Source organism: Aptenodytes patagonicus, chromosome 21, assembly GCF_965638725.1.
Source record: "Aptenodytes patagonicus chromosome 21, bAptPat1.pri.cur, whole genome shotgun sequence".
In the NCBI taxonomy this organism is placed as follows: Eukaryota; Metazoa; Chordata; class Aves; order Sphenisciformes; family Spheniscidae; genus Aptenodytes; species Aptenodytes patagonicus.
This window is the reverse complement of record NC_134969.1, coordinates 3041080-3059818: the sequence shown is the minus strand read 5'-3', so window position 1 is coordinate 3059818 and position 18739 is coordinate 3041080. Positions and strand designations below refer to the sequence as shown.

At 51.5% G+C, this 18739-nt stretch overlaps 2 protein-coding genes across 4 annotated transcripts in view; one reads left to right on the top strand and one right to left on the bottom strand.

Annotated features, from left to right (window-relative positions):
* S100PBP (S100P binding protein) overlaps window positions 1-12571 on the bottom strand; it is a 28074-nt gene extending 15503 nt beyond the window's left edge. The window contains exons 1-5 of one of the 3 annotated variants that reach the window (XM_076357133.1): window positions 12520-12571; window positions 9063-10408; window positions 8741-8835; window positions 7893-7997; window positions 1753-2587 (exon numbers count right to left, since the gene is read on the bottom strand). In XM_076357133.1, the coding sequence (XP_076213248.1) occupies window positions 2443-2587; window positions 7893-7997; window positions 8741-8835; window positions 9063-10271 (1554 nt within the window). In that variant the 5' untranslated portion in view covers window positions 10272-10408; window positions 12520-12571 and the 3' untranslated portion in view covers window positions 1753-2442. Of the gene's footprint in view, window positions 1-1752; window positions 2588-7892; window positions 7998-8740; window positions 8836-9062; window positions 10409-11179; window positions 11300-12519 lie in introns of those variants that run through there. The other 2 variants (XM_076357131.1, XM_076357132.1) reach the window with 2 other exon arrangements.
* Window positions 12572-12976: 405 nt separating this feature from the next.
* On the top strand, window positions 12977-18561 carry YARS1 (tyrosyl-tRNA synthetase 1). Its single transcript, XM_076357679.1, has 14 exons — window positions 12977-13015; window positions 13125-13189; window positions 13502-13648; window positions 13765-13940; window positions 14175-14304; window positions 14654-14734; window positions 15074-15166; window positions 15372-15507; window positions 15736-15821; window positions 16308-16443; window positions 16817-16911; window positions 17049-17242; window positions 17383-17524; window positions 17771-18561. Exons 1-14 carry the CDS (start codon window positions 13000-13002, stop codon window positions 17879-17881), a joined length of 1608 nt encoding a protein of 535 aa, XP_076213794.1. The 5' UTR covers window positions 12977-12999; the 3' UTR covers window positions 17882-18561.
* The last annotated feature ends 178 nt before the right edge of the window (window positions 18562-18739 follow it).

The window sequence follows — 18739 nt, the reverse complement described above, 5'->3', positions numbered from 1 at the left end:
AAGACCACAAAACACACGTTCAGGAGGAGGCACCCGCTTCTGCCCGAGGTCCTCCAGCACAGGGAAGCTGGTCTTAGACACAGCACACGCACAGACACCATCATCTTGCTGTCATGGTAAGGCGCTGTCTGTTCCGAATAATTTCATTTTCTCAGCATGGCTGAACTGGCAACAGAATGCCTGCTTTAAGAGAAGGCTAATATAAATAACACCCTGACTGCTATGCATCACTTAATAATCATCTCAAAGAGATATATAACAAAATCAAGACAGCTAGCATGGAAAGCTCTGAACGCATAGAAGGTAACACCACAGCATGCACAGCAAAGGGAGCAGATTGCCTGTGGTCTTCCTACCGCTCTGTTCCTGCTCCGTTATATCATTGCTGATCAGCCGTGACCATCGATCACTGGTTGAGACAGAGCTTCACTATCCCAGCAGTATGTGACTGCAACAGCTGCCGCCAGGCCTGCATTACTTCTGGACCTTCAAAGAGCCAGTCTGTTAGCAGTTTAATATCAGATAAACCCTCCAGCAGGCAAGCTAGTCTGTTTTTGCAAGGTGGGGGGGAGGGAGAGGCTCTGCAGTCAGACTCCTGCTATCCCACTTGCCTTTTCAAAATGACAAGAACAAGGGAATTTGAAGCAAACTTCTTCCTTCCTTTATTATGCGTATATTAGGAGCAGGTGGACTTTACAGATATGACAACAACCTGGACAGCACACAAACTGCCCTCAGGACCACAAGAAAATTCTTCCTTTTTCGGAGACGTCTCTTCAATTTAATACGTGGGATCCACTGGTTTATAAGACAACAGCCGCCATGTACTAATAACCCCCACACGACCCAATCAACGGCTGCCAAGGGATGTCACCTTCCCTTTCTATGCACAGCTCTCTGCGAGCAAAATTTGCAGTGGTAAAAGTCACAGGAGAGGCTATGCTGGCATTAAGAACGTGTTATTAACTGGAAAAGATCAGTTATTGACAAGAAGCCCTAACACTGGGCATGCACCACCCATGCCCGTACAACCCACCAGAAAAAAAAAAGACATCCCCCGCCCCGCGAAATTGCTGTATATGGATTACTTCGTTAAGGGAGGCAGTATTATCTAGTTAGTGCAGCCAGGCAATACCAGGCTCTGCTCCAAGCTTCGCTGCTTATCCTTTGGACAAATTACTTCGATTCTCTGCGCCTCAGTCACTGCACATCTAGGACAGTGACAAACTTTGCCTGCCTTTTAAAGCCACTTCCTCCTGTCCCGCTCCGGATTTGAAAGGTGCTACGGAAGGGCAAAATAATAAAATATATGAACCACAACATTGAAAAACATTAATACTGTACCTAAATTTTATTTCTTTAAAATCAGGAGCCAAAAGTGTCACCAAAAAAATTCAAATTACTGTAATAAAAATACAGTACAATTTCCTCCATGAATAAACCTAATTTGGTCTCCGAAATCTACCTATAAACGCCTAAAGGGTTCACAAGGCCTGCGCAGGCCCTGCTAGCACCCCTGGGAAGAGCGTTTTGCAGAAGATGAACCTATCTCTGTTTTACAAATCCTCCAAATAATTTAGAGTTTCTGTGCTCTGTTAGGGAAGGAGATGGAGGCAGCACGGAGACCAGTAGTTGTCGTTCGATTGTGTAGCTTAAATGAACACGAGGTCACACTCTTTGGGCACTCCAGAAAGCAGGCAAGTGGAAGAGGAGGGCCTCACAATAACTCAGCAGAAAAGAAAACTACATCTAACAGGTGCAAAATGTTTATAAACTGGAGTGAAAATCTCATTAAACATTTTTACAAGAGAAGTTACAAATGAAACAAGTTAAAACAATCAAAAAAGGCAAACTTTTCAAGGACAGAAAGAACAACAGAACAAGACAAGACATAACCAAACCAGGTAAATCAACAGCTGCTCCTGAGTTTACAGTAAACAAACACAACTTTGTCTTTGCCAAATGGAGGAGGACAGCAGCCACAAGCTGTTTTTACAATTTAAAACCTTCATGTTACTCAAAGGGAGCCCAAGCACTGTAGGAGATTTAATGACAAGGTTTAGGTCCAAGCTTTAAAGAAAAGTTTTCCCACTTCAAAGCACATTTTCCAGTTTCCGTCATTGAAATACTACATCCTCACATCCACCATGCAATCTTGCCTCTTGAACACCAACTCCGTTTGTTACCTACTCTGTGAGGAGGTTGTTTTCAGTTCAAAGGATAACACTGATGCAAAACACAGAAGTTACCTATACAAAACAGATCACATTTAAATTGCACTTCAAAACCAGTTCCAAATGTTTCTAAAACACAGAAACTTCCATTGGCCTTATTAAAAACGGATCATAAAACAACATGAAAATACGAACCACTCAAAACCAGAACAACTAAGAACAATTCTAAATGAAGAATAGGAACCAGCACTGTCCCTCAGCAGCAAAATCAGACATTAGAAAAGGCTGTGACAGGGCTACGCTGGAAGCAGTCAGGAATGCTCTGGAAATGCTGGTGTTTGGCCAAGTTCTTGCTCACCCACTGTGTGAGGCTGTACTTTTGGGTGGGTTTCTTGGTGGACCTTGGGTAATTTCTGCAAAAGTAAGTAAAACAGTTAAAACAAACACAAGAAAGGATATGTACGAGAGGCTCGAACAGCATCTTCTCTGAAAATGCCTTCCCCATTCCTTGGGGCTTGCAGCTGGTACCTAATTTTCTTGTTATGAGGTTTTAAAAGGGAAACCACATTATAAGACAGCACCTTGGTAAGTAACAATATGAAAGTTTAAAGATTGTCCTTTAGGAACACTGCCTCGTGCTTTGTTACCTTCTTTGCAAAGCTCTTTTTCCCTGGCCCAGCAGAGGAGGCTGAGGGCTCCACTACATAGCAGTTTAAACAAGAGGTAAATTTTCCTCAAAGTGCTGTACACATGTTAAATACTCTCATTGGCTACATCTAAGCATGTTCTGAAATAACAAGACAAAACCCCACAAACTTCAAGCAGTCTTATAGGAGCAAGATTACAAAACAAATTACATTTCAATAGGCTTGGTTATCTCCAGGCCTCAGAGCGTTACAAAGCTTTTCCACATCATTAGAGGCTGCTTTGCCCCTTCTGCATTTTGAAAAAAGCCAACTCTGCTATCTTATTTTTTTCTTATTTGTGCACAGGCATCAGGATAACTCGGGGAAATAGCATTTATAAACTGCAGACCCATCTGAAGAACGAACAACCAGAAGGGTCACTCCTGCAAAAACACTATCAAAGCAGTTGGTTTGGAGAAGGAGCATCTGGCTGGCACAGGGTCGTCACATGCACAACGCGGAGAGTTTCATTTCTACAGCAGTTGCTCAGCAAGAGCAGCCAGCGACCAGATAGGTCTCAAGCCAGCAAAGCAACTTGTTCATGCCAACAGCTGGGGAGAGATACCTGTGTTACACTCAACATACATTTATCATAATGTTCAGAAAAGCTATGTTGTGACTGGATCATACAGGCTGCTCCCAAGAGGTCTTTCTAGGTCAGGGTTACATGGGTCACAGAGCACCAAACTTCCACTCATTACCCAAGCGCTCCAGTACTACTGATCTTACAGCCAGTGCTATCTGTGTACACAGAACAAGCCCCTCTATTCAAAAGAGCAGATCTGAAGGCCTTGCATAGCGAATCCTTGGCAAGAGATGCTTCAGCAGAATGCAAGAATCCTCAAATTCGCGTCACAAAATAGGAAACAACCAGTAAGTCCAGCCTTGCTGTAGCATTTGCCCTTCTGCTCGCTCAGAACAGGTACTACAGCTCAGTGAAAGGCAACTTCCTTGGAATGCTGCCCTTGCTGAAGTCCACTGTTTCAAGGTGCTCTCAGTACAGAACAGTGCGTGTCCTTGCCCAGTCAAAATTCAAAGGTTTTTCCATCCTGCCACTGCAGTCATGTGATTAATGTGATTCACGGTTCTGTGTAACACCACTTCCTTTCCAGGGAACATAGCGTCTCTTGAGCAAATCCAGGTCTCCTTCATAAACTGCAGTATCAGCTTTTATTTACCCAAAGAAATAACTTCTTGTCAAAAAAAGATACTTTTAGAAAGTATTTCAGAAGTGTTCTTGAAAAAAATCCATGTTTTCGGGCTGCATTGTTTAGGAAGAAGGGAGGCACTCCAAGACAGCTAACAAAAGGCAAACTCCGTCACACAACAATTCATGTTGTCTGCAATAAGCTGGCACAAGGGAGGGTGTGTGAGTGAGACTAGAAGAAATCACAACTTTCCACAAATTCTCAGCCTTCCTATATAGAAGCCCCCCTTCCTTGCCATTCTGAGCCACAGTCAAAATGGTCCACAGAAACAGGAGGGTCATTTCCTACTGTCAGGGGTGCACCCTTCACCCCTGCACCTGAGGGAAGACAAGAAGTTCTGCAAACTACCACCATGACTCATGAGTACTTCACACCAGTAAGAGGTTTGAGCTCCTCTACAAGAGGCAAAGTCACAGGAGCAGACTAAGCCCATCAAGTGTTTGGAGAGAGCTGTTATCACAGTGCGTCATGTAACTATCTAACCCAAGACTTAGAGTAGGAATCCTTATGGCCATTACACATGAGGCAAGGGGACAATGACACCCTAGATAAGTTCTGTTCCATGGCAGTTCACTTTAAAACATTTTGATTTCTTTCTCCTCAGGCACGGTCCATCCCCCATCCTTTCACAACAGCTGAGACCAAACTACAGATTTAGGATGAGATTTTCAGGCAAGTTCCGCTCTCATTTAGAAACCAGGAGCTCTGATTATCTCAGCAAAAGTACCCGCAACCCAAAGCCGTGTGGTTTGCCACTAGAGAAGCCCCTGGACCAGTCGTGTAGACTAGGGAGTATCACGCTCTGCTAAGAACAGCTCACTCCTCCCACCACTCCCCTCACAGTAAGCCTCCTTGCAATCTGCTTTATCAGTTCCTATCCCATCCCCTACTCCAAACCCCATCTCACATCCCCCTTGAAATTTAGGGTTTGTAGGTGGATTTCATTTGCTTTGAAGTGAAATCTCCCTCCTAGGCTCAGCCATAAATGTAACTCCTCCTTTATGTCAGCACAGCCCAAGTCCTGCACCTAAGCTGCGTGCTCTGCATTCAAGCAAAATGAGTTTGGGCAGGTAAGAACTGTTGCAAGTTTTTTCCTCAGCCAACTCAGTACCAATCAACAGACCAGACTGCTTCAAGGCAGAGCCTGCTAGCACAGCGTTCATTTGTATTTCACAGATTTGTTTCTCCATATGTTCCCTTATACTAGTCTCCCTTTCCATCACCTTAAACCTGGTGTGTCTGTTTTTCTAAAGATATTGATCTTTGCTATTACAGTAAGACCAGATGGTCTGTGACTCTTTATAAGGTATTTCCTCCTCCTCCTCCTCTCTCTTTGATTCAAGAGAGATCCAAGAAAATAATTTATCAGGTTTCTCCAAGGTTGTAAGAAGCTTGACAAAATTACTAAGCATCACGAACCTCCACCAAACCAACCAACCCTCAAGGAGAACTCCTGGTGGAGTCCTGCTAGCAGAAGCAGAGAAAGCAGTGGTTGGAGGTCAGACAGGAGCTAGCTCAGCTTCCCAGGTACCAGGGGTGCATGACTCCACCGAGAGCGATGCCACTCCGAATAACACGAGAATACTTGTCTGAGCAGCAGGTGGTGCAAGCACTATCCCATATGCACAATTGCAATGTTAATGACCTGTGAAAGCAGATCTCCTGAAGTACAGATGTTTGGGTGGAAACCAAGAGAAGGCTATGTTTAGAGAGAAAAATGCTTTTTCTGTTAAGTTTGTCCTTCCCCTGCCCATTTAAAAATAGGCCTATCCAGCTACGTACGTTGCCGAGGACAAGACCAGGCAGCAGAGTGCTAACATTCAGTGCCAAGCGTCACAGTTATAAAAGTAGGAGCCTCATTACTTCTGTAGACTGATACAGAACCAGAATTGCCAAGGAGGATCTCATCAAGAAGGATATGATTCTATTTACTGTTGGATAAAGGGCAATAATGAAGTGGGAATGCTAACAAATGGTCAGCTGGCAGAAATCTTTTGTGGTCAATTATCAATTTCAGCCACCCATTTCCAAGCAGATGTTCAAATCACATCTCATTTTTACATCTGCTACAATGCAGCCTCAGCAGCATTTATATTCCTATAGGAAGCTGCAAATAAATTTATCTATTCAGATTGAATATCCTCTAGAAACTAGAATGAGAGGAAGAACAACCAGAACCACGGGTTATCTCCCAACTCACTTGAGATGGCTAGATGCGAAAAGTTTACCCTGAATACAAAAGCATTTCTTCCAACTAGTCAATGTTCAAAGACTGCACATGCGGTAGCCAGTGCAACACACTCACCCAACGCAGATGTAAGAAAATTGTATTTATAGAGAACCTGCAAGTGCAAGATACCATGCAGATAAGTGAAAAGATAAAGCCTCTGCTGTAGCCAGCCTGTAATTCATCCAGACAACATACGAGCAAGGAGCAAGAGACAGGATACAAGGAAGAGCAGACAGACCATGTAGAAGAGGGGATAGAGCAAAGTCAAACACTACCGTAAGACAAATGCCAGGAGATTTGCAATACAAAACAGAGCTAAAGATTTGTAGCAGCAATATATTAGTTACTGCTTCCCAAAGGGAATTCCCTTACTGGCTCTGAAACCTGCTAATTTTCCTTTAGGAATTTCTTGGGATCATTCTGCATTTCTGCACCTCCTACGCAAATGATACACAAGACCTCGCTGCAGATCCAGGTGCACAGAAGTACCACACAGGGTCAAAGTCAGCCCACTGAGAAGGCTTTTCTGTGACAACTGGGAAAGCCCACGCTGTCTGTCGGGCTGAATTCCAAGCTTACAGCTATTTGGAATAAAAGAGGTTTGCACTAATAAGAAAACCAAATTGTGTGCATCACAGACAATGTTCTTCCCCAGCAAAACAGATCTCTATTTCACTCACCAGCCTTGTTCATTTGGAGCTCCTGCCTGATTTTCTGTGACTCAGAACATACGTCTTGCATTTTTAATTTGAAAGGAAGAGAAAACAGGCCATTTTAGCTTTCCTTGCATAGTCCCCTCTGCATTACTTATGCTGTAGTACATTCACATACTGGAAAGCAGCCCTGTGGCTATGCAGCTGTTCGTGCTGCCCAGATAAGTGCAGGCTCCATGCAACGAGCCACAAAACTGTCAGTTTCTTATAACTCTCAAGAAATGACAATTATTGCACCCATGAACACTCAGAATAACCACAGTGGGAGGCCACCTCTGGAAGCTACCAGAACACTCTTTGCCCTTCAGAACATCCCAGATCTACCCATCAGACACTGCTCTTCAGCCGATATCCACACCCGCTCTTTACAGACAGCTTCTTTAAACCTCCGCAGTTGATAGCTCTTGGATGACACCGTTGAGGGAGGCAATGTGTAGAAGGTGTCAATAGTAAATCCAAATCTCAGCCCTTAAGCTAAATGTTCCCTGAGTCTGGGTTCATAGTTGTGGACTGACAAGAACAAGTTACCTCCCAGCACAACAAGCCAGAGCTCAGCTCTGCTCTTCCCAGGTAACGTGGGCCTGTTTTGGGAGCACCCCTAATTTACCGCAGCAGGCCCCCCTGTATAATGTTTCCCAGGTATCCCAAACTATGGAACTCATCTGAACCAGTCCTGGAACAAGACTGATTGCTGTGTGGGAACTCTCTGCGTGGTAGTGCTAGCGAGTGTAGCAGGCACTTTTTATTTCCCTCTGAAAAACAAGTACATTCAAAACATCAAAGAATACAAGTTCAGCAAGCCAGGCCTCCTGCTAGGATATCTATCCTCCACTCTGCCCTCCCCACCGGTACAGCCTCACCCTATCCCACCCGGGGGTTACCTGGTGTAGGAGCTACTCTTTTCTTCATATGGACATGCACACTCTGGATATAAATGTTTCTTTTGCTCAAGCTCCACTTCCGAAATGCACGTCCGTTGATTCAGTCTTTAAAATAAAAAACAGCGTTAATTTTTTTAGACAATTTGTCAGATTAGGTTACAGAAAACAAAGCGTCCTATAGAACTAGTACAGACATGAACTTCTTGTAGCACTATTCTGTGATTGCAAAAATAAAAGTATTTATTTGAATAAAGCTGCAAAGATAACATACTGAGAGCAAAGCAGGACAGCGTGTCAGCTGAGTGAACCAGCAAGTCACTGTCCTGGCTAACAAGCCAGAAACCTGCAGTGAGCCCTCAAAAGCAGCAGATTTTTCACGTAACTCAAGGCCACGCTGGGAACGGCAACGCACAGAACATCCGAGTGCAGCAGGTCTGCAGCGGCCACAGGGAAGAACCATCAAACTGGCAACTCCAGGCCCAGGAACACCGGAGAGCAGAAGACAACCATCCCTGCCCAGCACCCAGCGCTGCTCTGCTGCTGCCATCTGCCGGAAACCACTCCAGAAGGCGAGCGGCCACCAAGCCAAGCCAGCACAAACATCTCTTCTCCTGCCCTGCAGACCACTGCCCAGGACTGCCTTAGCAACCTTCTTTCCCATTTGGACCAGCCCTATACTCTTCCCCCTCTTACAGTATCTCACAGGGTAAAACATTAAGTACTTTTCCCACTATTTCAGTGCACCTTAAGAAAAAAATAAAGAGAAAACCAGCAGGACACAACCAACCAAACTGGTTTGGGAAATTTTTCCAGAGTGCAAAGGCATTTAGAGGCTCCTAAGAGATTACCTTTCCTCCTCCTGTGGCACAGGAATAACTTTGCCAGGCTTCTTCCCACTGGTTGTCTCTTCCTGCCCAATCTGGCCTACAGCTGTATCACTTGACTAGAAAGATAAGGAAAAAGGGGATTAACACCTAATAGAAAAATCATTCCAGTAAGTCTTGCTTATATAGTTATATAAAAAAACCCCCACACTTCCCTCCACTTGAAAAACCTTCCCTTACTGGGTAAAAATGCACACTTGTGTGCATACGGACGTTACTGCAAGTACAAATCAAAAGGAATGGAATTAAAAACATTTTAGTTACAAGAATTAAGATGTGTGTTTACTTTAACGCTGTTTGATGGCTGTTCAACTTCTGAAGATTCCTGCCCCCCGTCATCCTCTGGAGAGTCTAATTTCCTTGAAAAACAGCTCTCTGTTTCTTTGGAAAGTTCTTGGTTTCTCGACCCAGAAGCCGAGGTGTCCCACACCATCAACACAGGTGCTGAACTCTCATCAGCTGTCCTCTGGCCACAGGCAAGGTCAGAAGAGGGCACGGATCTTTCCACACGATCACTACAGAAGTTAGACACATCTCTGCTCGCAGAGGGAGTCTTTCCCGGGCAATCCACACCCAGGCTTTGCTGGCCATTAGACACCAGCCCCTCTGAGGATTCTTCGAGAACACAGCTACTAGCAGTTTTATCATACTCTAGGCAATCATTTATGATTGCTTCTGAAGCTTCTCTTTCAGCTTCCTCCAAGCAATTGTCCTCCAGAGGCTGACCTACACAGTCAGCATCAATTGGGCTAAGACTCAGAAGCTCCTGAATGTCAAGGTCAAACAACATGCGAGTTACTTGGGCTGACTGCAGATGGTTCTCATCCAAACTAGCACTTTCATTCAAACGGCTAGGATAACAGCCGTTATCAGAACCGACTGAACACTCTCTGGACAGAGGAACATTTGGTTCCTCTGCGATCTCCGAGGCTACGTTTGCATCTTCGCTGATGACTGATGCCCCAGTGAAGCTGCTGCTCTCGTCCTTTTTACCCTCTCCGTTTATATTTTGGCTCAAAGTGCTTTTTCTAGTTAGGTACCGCTCAGATTCCACGCAATCATCTGCCAAGATTTCCTGGATCTCTTCCTCAGTGTAATTGAAAGGAGAATTCCCTTCTTCACTATCCGACAGTTCCAACAAGGAGTCATCTGGCTCGCTATCATCAAAACATCTGGTTGTATCTAGAGAAATGGCTACATCATCGTATTTTGACGCAGAAGAACTGGCAACAAGGTCGTCATGGCCAGTATCATCCAGAAAAGGAGAGGATCCTTGAAAGCAGGCAGAACCTGGGGAACAGAGCAGCAGTTTCTCTGATGGACCTGGAGTGCTACAGTGATGACTCAACACACAAGCTTTCTTAGCTGATTGTAGGGCCTGAACCTGCTCTGTGGAATCCAACAGCCTTTTGGTGCTGGGAACTGTGCTATGAGCAGTAGGTTTAAATTCATGAAAAAGACATAGCCCAAAGGCGTGAGGGGAATGGTCATCCATGTTGCAGTCGGTTCCTGTATCTCAGCGACCCTGTGCCTTCTGCTTACAGCTCTAGAAGCCTGTTCCGAAGCTCATCTGATCCTGGTGCCCTTTGATCAGCCCTTTCAGAAGAGAAATCAGCAGGAGTCAGCTCCAACCTGCCAGCAAAAGACAACATCTTAAATAAAAGAAACTCAGCCGTTTTCCAAAGATGCAGTAATATGACAGGGAAGGCAAAAACACTAGCTGAGGTACAACAATTTTAACTCCCTGGTCTCCATTACCTCTACTCCTGACCATTTTAGGTCTTAACAACATATAACAACAACCAGTCCCTCATTCCGTGAGTGTTCTCGCACACGAGGCTGTTTGGCTTTATCAAGCAGGGCTAATACAAGCCCCAATCATCAACGCAGTCTGTACCTTCTCCTCCAAAGCTGCTGTAAATCAGTCATTCTAACACCAGATACCAGCATTCGCAAATTACATTCTTTACGACCTTACATTTGAAGTCCAGAGCACACTTTAGGAATTAAATAAAGCCTCACAGACCTTCCCAGCGTCCCAACCCCCACCTCCGTCCTTCAAAGATACTAAACAAATAAAAAGTCTTTTTTGGGTTAGGAAAAACTGAGCAACGGAAGAGTAACTGTCAGGGAGCTAAAAGGACATTCAGCAGCATATTAGTCACTAACACACTCATACAAAATGCATGTTATAATGAAAGATCAGAAGATAAAGACCCTTCCTGTAAAAGTCAATAGTTTAAAAGTATTCACAAACAAAACCTGTTCTCCTCTTAGTGAGGACTCACACTAACGTGAGTCTTTTGACCTGGAAAGCCCTGCATTTGACTCTCACCCAGCAGGAGAATCTGGACTAAGGAAAGGCATTTCCTGTCCTCTTTGACAACAGATTTAAAGGAATACCTTTTGTCTTTCCCTTGGTTTGACACTGCTTTCAAAAAGGAGGGGGGGTTACCTACTCCAGGAATAAAACTCGGGCAAGTCTGCTGCTTCCTCTTGTCATTCTGTCCAAATAATAAAAATCAGCACTTTCAGAATAATGCTGTAACCACACTGAAGAAAGAAAATACCTCGGGAATCACCTACGTGCATACAAAACCTATACAAGAACATACTGGAGTCACGGGCAGTCCTCACTAGATAGCACTTGCTGGGAGTTCTGCAATTTAGCTACAAGTGCTGAAGTGCTTTGAAGAGAAACAAAAGGCAAATAAAAACAAATTCAATGTGGATTTAGTCCTAGAGTGTGGACTCTGTAGGACTGTTATCAGCAGTCTGATAACCTAGCTCCTAACTAACAAGGACTTGAAAGAGAGCCAAACATTTTAAGCCTTTTTTCTGGAACCGGCTTACAAAAAGTACATTTGGAGATGTTTACATGCTCAGCTTGCAGACAAGGAAATGGTTTCTTTACTGCCGTGACCTTCCCAATTCTCCTAACTGCAACTACGCTGGGTCTGTACTTTCAGCCCTGCATCAGCTGATTCTGGAAGCGGAACTCGGGTAACTATGCAACCGATTATGCGTGAGCCCAGACAAAGCCCCCTGCCATTCCCCACAGAAGTGTGTTCAATTCAGGGGCTGTTCAAGGATTTACACCAGGGTAATGCTCCGTAGCAGTTTAAATGGCTCTTAAACTGATGTAAGACAAGGCTGCCGGCTGCCACCCTCTCCCTCATTCCAGCACTGGTGCTTGCATGGTCAGACCACGCTAGAGCCAGCTCACCCCCAACCGCAAAAGCACCAGCCATGGATGGGCCATCCTCCCAGGGGCTGCCAAAGGCAGGCTCTTTGGAAGGTTACACAGGCTTTATGTGGGTTTCTAGCACAGCTTCAGTAAATAATGAGATCAAAAGACAAAGCTACTGAGAAACACAGCTCTGGCAAGGCTCACGGACTGGCCGCCTTGCCCGCTCCGCTCCCCACAGCCAGCCGCAGATCTCGCAAGCCTGCAGCGCTGCACTGCTCTGGGATCTGCTCCCTGAAGAGACAAGGGGGGAGCAGGGGGCACCTGCTAGAGAACACGACCACGGGCCACAGGGTAACAGTCCCCTCAGCCCCACGATTCGCCCACCGCGTGAGGTATTTTCTCTGAAAAAGCAAAGTCTCGAGACGTGGGGAACCTGCTCCCACCTCACCCGAGAGCACGAAGGCAAATACCAGCGTTTCACCCCCGCCGCTCCCTCACCTCGCCCTCTCTCAACTCACGGGTCTACTCGTACCCGCTACGGGCCTGCCCCTACCTCAGCGACGCCCTTTTAGCTCCCCATCCCTCGGGCACCGCCCCGGGCCGCCCAACCCGCGCCCCAAGAGCGCTGCGCGGGGCCGAGGCCGCCCCGAAGGAGGAGCCCGGCCCGCCCCCGGCTCCGGCTCCTCCTCCTGGCCCGGCCCGCCCAGGCGCCGGGTGCCCCCCGAGCCCCGACCCGTAAAGAGGAGTTTAAAAACCGAATAAATAAAGAAAAAAGCTACAATAAGACAAAGGAACGGCCGGGGCCTGGGCCGGGCCTGGCGGCCGAACGGGCCACGCCGCGCTCACCCGCCGCCATCTTAACGGCGCGGGCCGGCCCGGCCCCGCCCCCCGCCCAGGAGGCGCCGCCGCCTCATTGGCGGAACCCGGCCCCGCCCCAGCGTCCGGCGCGTCCCGCCCCCTCCTCATCGGCAGCTCGGCGCTCGGGCGGCGGAAGTGACGTCCAGGCGCGGCAGGCGAGCGCCGAGAGGAGCTGATGCAACCCGGGGAAGGTTGGTGGGGCCGGGCCGGGGGGACCGGGGCGGCCTCGGGACCGGGCGGGGCCTCGGGGGGCTCCCGGGGGGCTGGTGCCTCAGGTAAACGCTGTCTCGTTCCCTGCAGCCGCCGCCATGGAGCCCGCGCCCGGCCCGCAGGAGAAGTATCACCTCATCACCCGGAACCTGCAGGTACTGGGGAGGGGGATCGGGGCCGGGGCAGGCCGAGGCCGGGGGGATCGGGGCCGGGGCAGGCCGGGGGGGGGGGGGGGGGCGGATCAGGGCGCGGGAAGGCCCTGGGTGTAGCCGAGGGGGCCCGGATCAGCCTCTGGACCCGGCAGGAGCCCCGGGGACGCGCTGCGTGCGGGGTGGGCCGGAGCCTGGGCACGGCTCGGGGCTCGGCCGTTCAGTGGGACGTTGTCCTGCCCACGTCCTCCCCCAGCCGCCCCAGCGTGTTCCCGGGGAGGCTCAGCCGTGCCGGCTGTGTGTCTTGACCCTCCACAGGAGGTGCTGGGGGAGGATAAGCTCATGGCCATCCTGAAGGAGCGAGAGCTGAAGATCTACTGGGGGACCGCCACCACGGGCAAGCCCCACGTGGCCTACTTCGTGCCCATGTCCAAGATCGCAGACTTCCTGAAGGCAGGGTGTGAGGTAGGTGGCCAGGCTGGGAGCTCAGACCCTGGGGGGGCTTTGTCACCACGCTGGTGGGCGGGAACGTGCAGTTCCCCTGAGCAGCGCGGCACTGACTCTGTCCCCCTCCGTACCAGGTGACGATACTCTTTGCTGACCTCCATGCTTACCTAGACAACATGAAGGCCCCCTGGGAGCTGCTGGAGTTGCGCACCCGCTATTACGAGAACGTGATCAAAGCCATGCTGGAGAGCATTGGGGTGCCCCTGGAAAAGCTGAAGTTCGTCCGGGGCACTGACTACCAGCTCAGCAAGTGAGTCCTGGGGCGCCTGGTCCTTTCGGGAAGGAAGAGCCCGACCCGGGGCTCTGCTGTTCCTGAGCTTGCCCTGTTCCTGAGCCTGCTCCCGGGCACTGTCATTCAGGGAACAAAGTGAAGGTGCCTCCAGGCCTTGGCTCCCCTTGATGTGGCCAGAACTGGTGTTTGTGTGAAGCGGTTCTAAAAAGATGTCCCCCTCCCCAATGCTAACAGTGCTGTCCCTTCCCACAGGGAGTACACGCTGGACGTGTACCGCCTCTCGTCCGTGGTGACGCAGCACGACGCGAAGAAGGCGGGAGCGGAGGTGGTGAAGCAGGTGGAGCACCCCTTGCTGAGCGGTTTGCTCTACCCTGGCCTGCAGGTGCGTCATGGTGAGGCAGGTCGGCAGAGCCTCTTGGCCAGGGAGGTGCTGGGCGAAGCCAGGACTGCAGGGACACGCGAGGCTGAACGCCGAGGTCGTCATACTCCACCCCAATATTACACCTGGCAGCAGCACAAAGCGTAACCCGAGCGCAGAGCTGCTTTTACAGCGACTCCGGCCAGCTGCAGGACAGAAGGCAGTCGGGGAGAGCTCCCGTCCTTCCCAGGGCGGGAGTGCCCTGGCAGAGGCTGGGCAGATCCTGGGGGACGGGCAGGACCTCCGAAGGCTGAGCACAGCTGGAGTGTGGAGTCTTGGGCCCGGCCTCGAGGCTGTGTGTGTCTCTCTGCAGGCCCTGGATGAGGAGTACCTCAAGGTCGACGCACAGTTTGGAGGAGTTGATCAGAGGAAGATATTCACCTTTGCAGAGAAGGTGAGGAATGGGGGTCTTTCAGAGCCCCCCTGCGATGCTGACGCCTGGCTCAGGGCTCGAACACTCGCTAATCCATTGGGAGAAGCGTGTCTGTGATTTCAGTCGGCACCACAGCACCCTTCGCAGCTCCTGCTGCTGTTCTTGTGGTCTGCAGGGCTCTGGTGTGCTGCCACGCATCCCTGGCTGTGGCCGTCAGAGCCTTGTGAACTTGCAGTAGCTTTCTGGGTCCGTTATTCTGGGTCCCCAAGTTATCTGGAGCCAGGAGCAAACAGGGATTGTGAGTTCAAGGTGATCTTCAGAAGAAGATTGTCCGTGACTTGCCTCCTTGCTTTTTCCCAGTACCTTCCTTCCCTGGGCTATGCCAAGCGCGTCCATTTGATGAACCCGATGGTTCCCGGTCTGACAGGCAGCAAAATGAGCTCGTCAGAAGAGGTTGGTCCCTGAACGGTGGCTGTGGTCAGGGGTTCTGCGGGGGGGTCGGGTTAATGGCTGGTGGCGGAGAGGCTGCACCCCAAGAGAAGGTGACTTCTCTCTCCGTTCACACTGGGGTCTAAGAAGAAGTTGCAGCAACTCCAGCACGAGTTGTCTCTTTTGGGCAAGAGCTTGGGTAAAGGGCTGTGGAAATCTCTTCCTCCAGGACTCAAAGATTGACCTTCTGGACCGCAAGGAGGATGTGAAGAAGAAGTTGAAGAAGGCTTTCTGCGAGCCAGGGAACGTGGAGAACAACGGTGTCCTCTCCTTCATCAAGCACGTCCTCTTTCCCCTTAAGTCAGGTGAGGGGCTCCCCATGCTCGGGCACTGGGGCTGGTCTTTCCTGTGGGTAAGAGGAGGGGACGGGAGCGTGTCCCCCCTGAAGCAGGCTGCCCCTGAGAGCCCCCTCCCCAGCCCCTGCTGCGATCCCCCTCGGCTCTTGGGCTAAGTGGGACGGGTGGTTTCTCTGGCTGAGCAGGGAGTGAGTCTCCGCTTGGGTTAATCTGAGCCTTAAAATCTGTGTGTCGCAGAGTTTGTGGTTCTGCGAGAAGAAAAATGGGGAGGAAACAAAACCTACACAGCCTATGAGGCCCTGGAGAAGGACTTTGCTGAGCAGGTGAGCGCCGGGAGGGACTGAACCCCCTCCTTGTCCCCGAGGCTCCCGAGAGTGCTGTGGGAGGGCTCTGAGCAGCAGTGGGAGATGGAAATCCGTACCAGGGGAGAGCGTGGAGCCGAGTGTGGCCCAGTGCCTGTAGGGTGGCAGGGTGCTGCCAGCCGGGAGAGCCCGAAGGTGAGAGGATGGGTGAAGGATGGGGGGGCACCAGCTGTCCTGTTGCAGGACAGAACCACGTCAGCCACGTCCTGGAACAGAGCAGCAGTTCAACTGTTTTCAGCTGTCCCTAGCGGAGGCTGCAAGCAAAAGAGGCCAGAAGAGGGGTTCTGTTGTCCGAGGGGGAATCAGTCCAAGTGCTGGGGTTCATCTCCCCGCCCTGCGTCGTCTCCAGTTCCTGCCTCTCTGGACTCAGATCAGTGACTCGAATTCTGCTGCTCTCTGTGCCCTGGAGGAAACCATGCAGGAACCTGTCTGTCTGTCGCGATACAGGTCGTGCATCCCGGAGACTTGAAGAATTCGGTGGAAGTGGCCCTGAACAAACTGCTTGACCCCATCAGAGAGAAATTCAACAGCCCGGAACTGAAGAAGCTGACCAACGCAGCGTATCCCAACCCGTCCAAAGCCAGTAAGGAGGTGCTGGGAGCTCGGGGAAGTGGGGGCCTGGCCAGTGGGTGGGAGAGAGTCCCTCCAGGGGCCGAGGTTAGAGAGAGGTTCTGAAACTTAAGTCTCGGGAGCAGCCCCGGAGAGCATTAGGAAGGGTGAGGAAAGGCCAATGCCAGGGGTTTTTGCCTGCCCCAGGGAGGATAGATGCCAGCGTGCTTCTCTGGTGCTTGAGAGGCCAGCAAAGCGGAGGAGGGACTGTGCTGTGTGGTAGAGAGACAAGCAGGGAATTCGGTGGGCCCCAGGGCCAGCGTTTGGGGGTCACTGTGTGCTCCCCAGGGCTTGGCCAGCTCCCTGGGTTTATGCCGAGTGGCACGACTGTTCCCTTTGCGCTGCAGAGCCTGCAGAGAAGGGTACCAAGAACTCGGAGCCGGAGAACGTGGTCCCATCCCGGCTGGACATTCGCGTTGGCAAAGTGATCAGTGTGGAAAAGGTACCAGCACAATGGGGAGAGGGGAGTAACCTTCCCACATGGTGACACGGGCACTCGCTGTGTGGGGCGGGTCTGCCCCCTTCTTCTCTGCCACCCCGGTCCCCTCCCCTGCTCCTCACCTTGCTTCTGCTTGGCAGCACCCAGACGCCGACAGCCTGTATGTGGAGAAGATCGATGTGGGCGAGCCTGAGCCCCGCACCGTGGTCAGTGGCCTGGTGCAGTTCGTCCCCAAGGAGCAGCTGCAGGACAGGCTGGTGGTGCTGCTTTGCAACCTCAAGCCCCAGAAGATGAGGGGCGTGGAGTCCCAGGGCATGGTGCTGTGTGCCTCCAGGTGAGGGGGGGGGGCATCAGGGCCGTACCCTTCCAGGGGTGCAGTTCAGACCCCCTTCTCCTGTCCCAGAGCCCGGCGGGGCTGAGGGGCAGGTGGGTACCTCCTCGGGGTGACTCTGCTTCCTCCATGCCCCTCTGCAGTGTGGGGGAGCCGCGGCAGGTGGAGCCCCTGGACCCGCCGGCCGGGTGCTGCGCAGGGGAGCGCGTCTACGTGGAGGGCTACGAGGGCGGGGAGCCCGACGATGAGCTCAAGCCGAAGAAGAAGGTCTTTGAGAAGCTGCAGGTGAGGAGCTGCATCAGGGGGCTGGGTCACAGCTCAGAGTAGCTGGGGCTCCAGGCGTCGAGTGGGGCAGTGCTTAGGGCCACGCAGATGCCACTGTCCCCACCTCTGGGTGACCCCAAATTAGCTATTTGCTGCTCACTGTCAGCAAAGACGTGGAGGAGACAAACCTCCCCACCGGCTGAGCAAGGCGCTGCTGCCCCGCTGGCAGCCCAGGCCTGACCCTGCCTGCCCTGCTTTGCTCCCCAGGCCGACTTCCGCGTCTCCGAGGACTGTGTCGCCCAGTGGAAGCAGAGAAACTTCCTGACCAAGCTGGGGAGAGTCTCCTGTAAAAGCCTGAAGGGAGGGAGCATCAGCTAACAAGCGCCAGAGCCGCGGCTCGCGCCTCCTGCCTGGCCCCCTCCACCACCTCAGCCAGGCTCTCCTCCCTGGTCTCTGCCATCTCCTCCCCAGTGCCCCGAGCCGGGGGCTCAGCCCTGCGGGACCCGGGGGCTCTGGGACTGAATTTGCAGCCTCCCACCTGGAGACCTGCCTCCGACATCCCCCTCGCCCTGGGCCCGCTCAACCAGTGTCCGTGCCTCGGCTGCGGGCCAGCTCTGGGGGACTGGCGGTGGCACCACACCTAAGGGACCCGTGTGACTTGTGCCGTGGCCTCAGGCTCTACGCTGAGCCATCGGCTCGCTCCCAGTTGTGCCACGGACTGGAGGCTCTGCCCGCTGGTCCCGATTGGGACAGCACGTGCGGGTGCTGCAGCGAGGGCAGAAAGGGAAGGCTGCTTGCTCAAACCTGTGTTGCTGCTAACAGAGCTGGGGGCAGCTGCCTGGCGGCCAGGCGGGCCCCGTCCCCTGCTCTGCCCGGGAACCCCCTGCTCCGAGCTCAGCCTGCCCGGGGCTGCGGCCGCTGCTGGTGCTGCTCGTCAGCCAGGAGCCCGGGCAGCACCGGCGGGTCTGTCCTGAGGCCGTGGGGGGCGTGGGCCTTAAACACTGACTTAGGAACCATCTGTCTGTCGTAAACCCGAATAAAATGTCAAGCTGACTGCACCCGGGTGTGCCTGTCGGTCCGGGGAGGGGTGGCTGAGCTGGCAGCCAGCCCCGCTCCTGTGGTTTAGTGCTGCCCGAGCCCTCTGCCCACCCTGTGTGAGCAGCGGTGCCGGCAGCTAGCCCGCTCGGGGTCTGTGCCTGCCCCAGAGCTCAACGCCGCCGGGAAGGGCAGCTGCCG